At 34.8% G+C, this 9,342-nt stretch overlaps 1 protein-coding gene across 2 annotated transcripts in view; it reads left to right on the forward strand.

Moving 5' to 3' along the window:
• LOC107663304 (monoacylglycerol lipase ABHD12) overlaps positions 1–8,242 on the forward strand; it is a 28,854-nt gene extending 20,612 nt beyond the window's left edge. For both annotated transcript variants that reach the window (XM_016453489.1, XM_016453490.1), the window contains 11 exons: positions 964–1,069; positions 2,360–2,479; positions 2,924–2,954; positions 3,544–3,589; positions 3,703–3,832; positions 4,008–4,045; positions 4,964–5,043; positions 5,140–5,222; positions 5,639–5,717; positions 6,314–6,441; positions 7,069–8,242. In XM_016453489.1, the coding sequence (XP_016308975.1) occupies positions 964–1,069; positions 2,360–2,479; positions 2,924–2,954; positions 3,544–3,589; positions 3,703–3,832; positions 4,008–4,045; positions 4,964–5,043; positions 5,140–5,222; positions 5,639–5,717; positions 6,314–6,441; positions 7,069–7,102 (875 nt within the window). In that variant the 3' untranslated portion in view covers positions 7,103–8,242. The remainder of the gene's footprint in view (positions 1–963; positions 1,070–2,359; positions 2,480–2,923; positions 2,955–3,543; positions 3,590–3,702; positions 3,833–4,007; positions 4,046–4,963; positions 5,044–5,139; positions 5,223–5,638; positions 5,718–6,313; positions 6,442–7,068) is intronic.
• The last annotated feature ends 1,100 nt before the right edge of the window (positions 8,243–9,342 follow it).

The following is a 9,342-nucleotide window of genomic DNA, read 5'->3' on the forward strand; positions in this document are numbered from 1 at the left end:
TGTACCATAGAGCAAAAAAATTAACAGTGAAAGTAACAAAAACTTGTAAAATACATTTTAATGGGAATAATTAAGTGTGAAAATAACCGAAGGATATACAGTGAAACCAAAAATTATTCAGAGACCAGATATAATTTTTGATATTTTTTTTTACTAGTGGGTGCAGGACACTATAGTTCATTGATGTAAGTGAGGATAGCAGAATAAAGTAAACTGTGACAAATCATACCCAAAAATTCTTCATAGAGTGGACTACCAGTAAAATTGATACAAATTTGGATGAATTTGTTCTAACACAGTGTAACTCTGAGTTCTTGTCATATTTTATTACCATTTTCTAAACTATAGTGAATAAACTGTGATAATGTGAGAAATGTTGAAGGTGTCTGAATAAATTTTGGTTTGACTGTATCTATTTGATAAATTAAGTTAACCAACTAACATTATAAATACCCTTTTGGTTTCTATACCCAATACTTAAAAAATGTACAAATGCAATAAAAATATCGGTATCGGTACTCGGTATCGGCAAGTACCAAAAATAAAAGTATCGGTGATCGGGCGAGTACTGGAAAAAGTGGTATCAGTGCATCCCTAATTATTATCAATGATAATAACACTTGTCAAACAGTTGTGCTGCTTTATATTTTTGTGGGAACAGTGATACATTTTTTCTGGATTCTTTGAATAGAAAGTTGAAAAGAATGACATTCATTTTAAATAGAAATCTACTGTAACCTTATAAATGTCTTTACTGTCACTTTTGATCAATTTATTGCATCCTTGCTGATTAAAAGTATTAATTAAAAAAAATTACCATTTCATAATCAAAATACAATAACTTTATCCATCCTTTCCCCATCAATTCCCTACCTTTTTCCCCTGTGGAATATCCTGTTTAACTCAGAAATACATCAGATTCAGTTTCATGTTGACTGTTGTCTTTTTATCTCTCTCTTTCAGTGCGAGTGCCGTATTTTATAGATCTGAAGAGACCAGAGGATCAGGGCTTGAATCACACTCGCAACTTCTACCTGCAGCCCGAGGAGGGAATCAACATTGGAGTGTGGTGAGAACACAGACTACAGCTAAAATACAGACACAGCCTGGCCTGCCTCCACTCTTCATCTCCCTGCCTGTACCTGTCTGTCTCTCTGTCCTCACGTTCTCTACCCTACAGGTTCTGTCCCTCTTTATCTGCCTTTTGGGCATGGCTGTCTTTCTGAAGGGCGTGGAAAAAGTGCTGCACTTATTGAAACATAGCCTGTGGCCCAAAGTGTGTAAATCCGTGGTGACAGAGGACTGCATGGGCCTGTGGCTGCTGGCCATTGGGTGTGACTGTGTGTGTGTTTGACTTTTACTGAGTAACAGTGGGAAGGGCCACATAAGCTTCCTGCAGCTGATGCTGTAGTTTTCTCTGCATAAATAAGCTTGTCTGTGCACTGGTCAGATTCAGTATTGATAATGAAGTCTTGGTGAAGTGAACAGTCCTAAAGGGATACACTACTGTTCAAAAGTTTGGGTTCAGTAAGATTTTTTTTTTTTACTTAATTCAGCAAGGATGTATTGAACTGATCAAAAGTGACAGTAAAGACATTTATAATGTTACAAAAAAAGTATATTTCAAATAAATGTTGTTCTTTTGAACTTTCAGAGGAATCCTGAATAAAATGCATCACAATTTTCCACAAAAATACAAGGCAGCACAACTGTTCTCAACATTGCTGCTCAAGAAACATGTCTTATTATTATCAAACCAGCACATTAGAATGATTTCTGACAGATCATGTGATGCTGAAGTCTGGAGTAATGGCTGCTGAAAATTCAGCTTTGCCGTCACATGAATAAATTACATTTTAAAATATATTAAAATAGAAAATAGTTACTTGATATTGCAGTAATTTTTCACAATATTACTGTTTTTACTATATTTATGGACAAATAAATGCCTCATGAACATGAGACTTGTTTTTTTTTCAAAACAATTAAAAAATTGACCAACCTCAAATTTTGAATGCTACCACATCTTCTTACTGTCCTCTTTTTCACCATTTCATGTGTAGGAAGCAGTGTTGTAACAGCTGCGTATCTCTTTTGTATATCCTGTCATCTCTCTCTCTCTCTCTCTCTCTCTCTCTCTCTCTCTCTCTCTCTCTCTCTCTCTCTCTCTCTCTCTCTCTCTCTCTCTCTCTCTCTCTCTCTCTCTCTCTCTCTCTCTCTCTCTCTCTCTCTCTCTCTCTCTCTCTCTCTCTCTCTCTCTCTCTCTCTCTCTCTCTCTCTCTCTCTCTCTCTCTCTCTCTCTCTCTCTCTCTCTCTCTCTCTCTCTCTCTCTCTCTCTCTCTCTCTCTCTCTCTCTCAGGCACACAGTACCTTCAGTGATGTGGAGGGAGGCTCAGGCAAAATATGCTGAATGGTATGACAAAAGCTTCCAGTCCAGTCATCCAGTCATCCTGTATCTCCATGGCAATGCTGGAACAAGGTACACAAACACTCTTATGATCAACACCACTTGATAAAACCAACTCGGTGTTGAAAAATGATTCAGTGGGAGTTAAAGCTGGAATGCACTTTTGCAGACTATACAGATTTTTACCCGTCTGGAAGAGTCAGTCTGCATATTTGACCACAAGTCGTGTAATGTATGATGTGCACAGATTGTGATTGTATCCAGTCGTCGGAGATCAAACCTGTTTGATATTTTGAGCTGATTTTAGAAAACACGTTTCCTTCATTTGTCATGTGTGTTCTAGCAATGAGGCCGTGTTTCTGTTGTGTTCTGAATGATTTGAAAGTCTGGTAGTATGTGATCCTCAGTCAGTTAATGTATGATGCCTAGTGTTTCCTCTGTAACCATTTTTATTTTGAAAGATTTGCAGTTCATCAAATGTCACTTTACTTAAGCTTGGTTGTATGTGTGTTTCAGAGGAGGGGATCACAGGGTTCAGCTGTACAAGGTAAAACATTTGAATTTACACTATCTTTCAAAAATTTGAGGTCAGTAAGTTTTTTTTTATATGAAAGAAATCAGTTGTTTTATTCAGCAAAGAATTGCATTCAATGAAAAAAGGTGGCAGTAATGTTACATAAGATTTATATTGCAAATAAATGCTATTCTTTTCCAACTATTTCTATATTCTTTCTATTCATTCTGAAAACGATCATGTTTCCCCACACAAAAAAAAAATTAAACTGTTTTCAACAGATTTGATTTTGAGCACCAAATCAGCATATTAGAATAATTTCTGAAAGAGCAACATGTGACACTGAAGTAATGGCTGCTGAAAATTCTGATTTGCCATCACAGGAATAAATTACATTCTAAAATATATCTCAACAAAAACAGTTATTTTAAATTGTAATAACCTTTGACAATATTGCTGTTTTTACTGTATTTTTTGTCAAAGAAATGCAGCCTTGGTGAGCAAAAAAAAATAATAAAAATCTACCAATCCCAAAAATTTGAAAGGTATTATACATTTAAGATTTGAAAGATCTCCATTTGTCTGAGGTGTTAGACACGTTTTTATCTTCTTGTCTCTACAGGTTCTTAGTTCATTGGGCTACCATGTAGTCACATTTGATTATAGAGGTATGTTGGGAGTCTATTTTAATTCTATTTTAATTCACTATCCAATCATGCAAGTCAGAATCCCATTCCCAGTCTCGGAGTGAAGCACCATATGGGTTTGTTTGTTTGTGCAGGTTGGGGTGACTCTGAGGGCAGCCCTTCGGAGAAAGGCATGACGTCAGATGCTCTCTTCCTCTACCAGTGGATAAAGCAGCGGATTGGCCAGAAGCCCCTGTACATCTGGGGTCACTCGCTTGGCACAGGGTGAGATGAACTCGCCTGAGCCATCTGAAAGAGCACTGTTGATGGTGTTCTTTTTTCTAGATGTGGATTTTCTAGTTCTTGGAATAACGTTTTAGTTGTCCTTTGACATAAAGGAATTGATTGTGTTACTCCCCGTGGTATTATTGAACTGTTGCTTGCATTCCTGTTTTTCCAGAGTGGCCACTAACCTAGTGAGACGTCTGTGTGACAGGGGTACGTAAACATACATTCATGCATTTGTGTTTTCTTATGAGCTGGGATGTTGCAACTGAAAACAAATAGTAGCCAGCAGCATGAAAATACGGTTTAAAACAAAGTAGAAACTTGCAACAGTGGCTTTATCTGTAAGTGGCAAGCAGCCATTTACAAATCACTTTGAATACATGTATGAACACTGTCACCTAATTATTATTCATCAGAACTCATGAAGAAAAGCATAACCTTCTTGTGGGTATGTCCCCACGAGGAAAATGTGATCATAAAGGGACTAAATGATCAGGATTTACAGTCCTGGAAAATCTTGAAAATCCAAAAGTGTGATTTCAAAACCTGGAAAAGTTATGAAGCTTAAGAAAATTTTAAAAGGTCATGGAAATTTCTAACGTCAATATACAGTACTTTTCAAAGGTTTGAGGTCAGTACTATTTTTTTTTTAAAAGAAATTAACACTTTGTTCATTAAGGATGCATTAAATTTAACAAAGTGAACAAAGAGAATGTTACAAAAATGTAAAATTAAAAAAAATAAGAAGAAACAATTTTTGAGCACCAAATCAACGTTAAGTTCATCAAAAAAAAAGTAATGGAAAGTTCAAATTCGAGTGTAAAATAACTGAAGTTGTATTTTTGGTTTAAAATTGGTTCATGATAATTACAATTAGCGAACAATGAATTAATTAAAGTTCCCTGAAGAAAGAGTTTAGGAATATAATTTCTTAATTTCTTGTTAGTACAGTACATAAGCGGCGACTGTGTTGACGTTTCAGAAATAGACAAGTCTTAACTAGATTAAGAGTGAACTAATGTAATTGCCAAGCACTTCTAATCAGTCTTTAAGTTACATAAGCCTGTAGTTGAGCCACTGTTTTAAACATGAAGGAATGATGCAGACTTCCTTCCTTTGTGCTTACAGGAACGCCCCCAGACGCCCTAATTTTAGAGTCACCCTTTACCAATATCAGAGAGGAAGCCAAGAGCCATCCCTTCTCTATGGTGAGAAACCAAGTTCCTGTTCAATCTCACATACTGCCTTTGTGCAACAAATAAACATAACTAACCTTGAACATTTATATATGTTCATTTGAACAGGTTTACAGATACCTGCCAGGCTTTGACTGGTTCTTCCTGGATTCTATAACTGCAAATGATATCCGATTTGCCAGTGATGAAAAGTAGGTTCTTTTAGTCTTATATTTCTCTGTAAGTTTATGTGTGAGTGATTGTTTACTCTGTGTCCACCTACAAAGACTGTTGCGTGTTTATACAGCACGGTGTCCTTGCAGCTGTGCTGAGATAATCATCTCGGGTCTCTGTTCTGTAGCGTTTTCACACGCTAGCGGCTTCATCTTCCTCTGAGAACTTGTTTTAGAAACAGAATTAATGTGCATGTGTATAAATAGACCGATTGATCCTTGAGTCACAGATGAAGTGATCATGTAATTCATTACACAAACCTCTAGTGGATGGTCCCACACTATAAAAAAAAAAAAAAAAAAAAACAGATCTATGTCCTGAATCCCTATAAGGCAGTACTTGTTTTGAGTTTGGAGTATCTCAAACCACTGAATTGTGTCTCTTTGTCTCTTAGTGTCAACCACATATCCTGTCCGGTTCTGATACTGCACGCAGAAGATGACACAGTCGTACCTTTCCAGCTGGGAAAGAAGGTAAAATATCGGTGTCAGACAATGAGAGGGTTTATTTAAAACTATAAAATGGATATTCCAGACTCTAAATTCAGATTGGATGAGCCATATTCAGAGCTATTGTAAAATAGCTGATAGGCTCATTATACTTAGATCACAATAATGATCACTTGTTATGATGAAACCTGATTGAGTCGATGCTGGTGTTGGGAGATTTGGTTTTTAAGCACATATGGCATGTATGATTTATTTTTTATTTTTTATAAATTAACTTGTTACAATGGTAAACAAAGGAATATTCTGACAATATACAAACAGAATAATAAAAAGTTACAGTAAAACTGCTTTTGTTTTGTTCAGAAAGAATCTAAATAAACTTTCATTAATATTATCAAACCTTATTGTACTTTATACAATAAAACTACACTGCTACTCATAGCTATTTGAAGTATAATAATAATAAATGTATTTATTATTTATTAATAAATTATTATTATTATCATAACCAATTATTGTTATTATTATTATATATTGTCATATCTGTTCATGCATTTGTTTTAAAAATGGTCTGTTCTTCTCTGTAACAACAATAATAATAATAATCTTTTCATCCACAGCTATATGATTTGGCGGCTCAGAGCAAGAGTCTGAACAGTCATAAGGTTCAGTTCATCCCGTTCCCCAGCTCTCTGGGCTACAGACACAAGTTCATCTACAAGAGCCCACAGCTACCAAATATACTCAGGTGTGTACACTTTACAAACTGCTGCTGTTCGTATTTTTTCCCACTGCTCAGTGCTGACAAAACAGTTTGGCTACAGTCATCTTTTTATTCTGTTGGTTGAGAATACAAGCTATTTTTAGGATTGTGCCAGGTGGTGTAGTTTTTACATTCTGCTCCAGGTCCCTGACCAAGGTGTAATTCAGACTGAAATCACTGTCTATATGTGCTGAAACTGAACACAGATATATGTTTTTATTTGAGATGGGTTTTTTGCTAATGATCTTTCAGGGAGGCAAACCTGTACATTTCTTTAGGAACACCAGGTCAAACATTTTGTCAACTGAACTGCTGTTATCTTCTAAATTATTTATATGAAGTAGTCTGAGATTTTAAGTAATAATGTTTAATTTTATAAAATAATTATTAATTTAATTATGGTCAAATAAGGTATAAAGTGTTATATTTTAATTTGTTCATATTTATATTTTGAAATAAAAAAATAAATTACAACATTTAATATTATTAAATGCCGTCAGGAAATGCCGTGTTTGAGATTAAATAATTAAGTAGTATTGAAATTGGTTGCATTTAGTTCCAACAGATTTTTAAGAAGTCTAATGTGTTGTTCTTTTTGTCTCTGTGTCTCAGTGATTTTCTCAGTGCGCCGCATCCTCACATGTAGTCAGGATCATTTCAGCCGACTGCCCTCTCTCACACACTCTGTTAAACACACACACACACACACACACACACACAATCTATGTGATCTGCACCGTGTACATGCACACACACACGAGCATGGACTGAAGATGCACCAGTTCTTTTGCATTCCTTTGTTAACGTAAAACCTGGAGGAAGAAAGTTATCATCATTAAGAGAGTGACAGGGCTGAGTGATTTCTTACACTGCCTCCTGTTGCCATGGTAACAGATCTGAAGGGGCAGCTGGAGCACAAAATATGCAAAATAATATGCAGATATGCACTTAAATTATGCTTAAGTCAACAACCCTCTTCAAAGGAGAGACGTACTGATGAAGTTTTAGCGATGGCACTGCGAAGACCACAAGAGGATTATGGTCAAGGGGACGAAACAGGACAACATGCTATAATGATGTCATTGTCAGTGCTTGCTGACTGCAAATCACTCCTTTTTTACGAACATAAAACAACGACAATATCATGGACCTTATTTCAATTCTGAAATCCACTCAATGTGAACAGCGAGTTGTTTTAGATTGAACTTGAATTGTGTACAATAAAATGTCTTTTTTTTTTTGTCTTTATTTTTCTCACGATTTGAATCATGATTTAAAGTGCAGAATTTTGTGCTGCTTGGCATTAAAACTCTGATATTTTTATGCGATGTTTTGTGTATTGTGCTTATGCGGTTGTGTTTGGTTGGTACATATGCAACTCAACTGCATCAGAACTGAATGAGCTTTTGAAATGATATTTCCCTCCCCAAATCCACAGAGGTTTCATTATTTTAATCCATTTGGTTGCTCAATACTAGTTTGCATGCCTGTTACTGGAAAAAAGATTGTTGCATAGTCAAAAGACAACAGAAAACTGTATGAAATCCTTTTCTTTACTTGGTTATGTGGGTTACATATTTTCTTTATACTCTCACTTTGCATATTCCAAAAATAAATAAATAAACAATTATTACCATAATATGTTGAATACAAAAATCAAAAACCTTAGTGACAAATATTAAAAGAATGACTTAATTTATTTGTATTACATTTATTACCCAATTGATATACAATATTGTTGAAGAAGTCTTATGCTCATCAAGGCTACTTTTTAATTGATCAGAAGTATAGTAAAAACAGTAACATTGTTATTTTTTGTATTTAATATATTTTAAAATATAATTTATTCCTGTGATGGCAAAGCTGAATTTTCAGCATCATTACTCCAGTCTTCAGTTACATAATCCTAATCATTCTAATATGCTGATTCGGTGCTCAAAAACTTTTATTATTATTATTATTATTAATGTTAAAAACAGCTGTGCTGCTTAATATTTTTGTGTGGAAACTACGATGCCTTTTTCAGAATCCTTTGATTAATAGAAAGTTTAAAAGAACAGCATTTTTTGAAATATAAATGTTTTGTAACTTTAAAAATGTCTTTACAGTCACTTTTGATCAATTTAATGCCGCCTTGCTGAATTAAAATATTCATTTCTTTCCAAAAGAACCCCCCAAAATTTGGAACTTTCTATAACAAGCTCATTTACTCAAAATTCACTTTTAGTTTATCTTGCAATGTTTTATAATTGTGTTCTTTAATTTGGTGGAATATGTGTAATGGATTTTAACATGCACAAAGTAAATGAGGCAATACTCAAGTCAAGGACTTAGTTGGATACCAAGATCCATGACTCTACGAATCAGTGAGCAATAATGACACATCTTTGATTTGCTCTAATGTCTTGTCATGTATATATGATGAATATATTTTCTTCACAATGTGCACTGACCATCTGACAATTCTTATTTGCATATTTAAAGTCATTTTCACTGTAATGCAGCCCCTTTGATACTCAAGGTCTGCTGTATTGTTATTCTGTGTGTCAGGTTATTTGTTTTGTTTTTTCTCAAATATTTCTGCTCAAATTTTATTTGAATTTTTTTAGGGCTGATAATAACAAGGTCATGTGTGCATGCAAGCTTCAATGGTAGATCTAGGCTCTCCGCTGATGTTATTGATGTTATTCTCAGAAAGAAATTGTATTAATTTTTGTTTTCATCTGCTGGCATACGACTGAGAAAATCTCTTCGTTTGTGAAGGACTATGTAGGAATGATGTAGAAATAATCATTTTAGCAAGACCACCAGGTTATAGAGAAGTGCAATAATATCATCTAAAGCTGAAGGACAACCATATGCAAGACCAAAAAAAAACTATATATA

This window comes from Sinocyclocheilus anshuiensis, unplaced genomic scaffold, assembly GCF_001515605.1.
Source record: "Sinocyclocheilus anshuiensis isolate Anshui unplaced genomic scaffold, SAMN03320099.WGS_v1.1 scaffold1719, whole genome shotgun sequence".
NCBI classification, from domain to species: Eukaryota; Metazoa; Chordata; class Actinopteri; order Cypriniformes; family Cyprinidae; genus Sinocyclocheilus; species Sinocyclocheilus anshuiensis.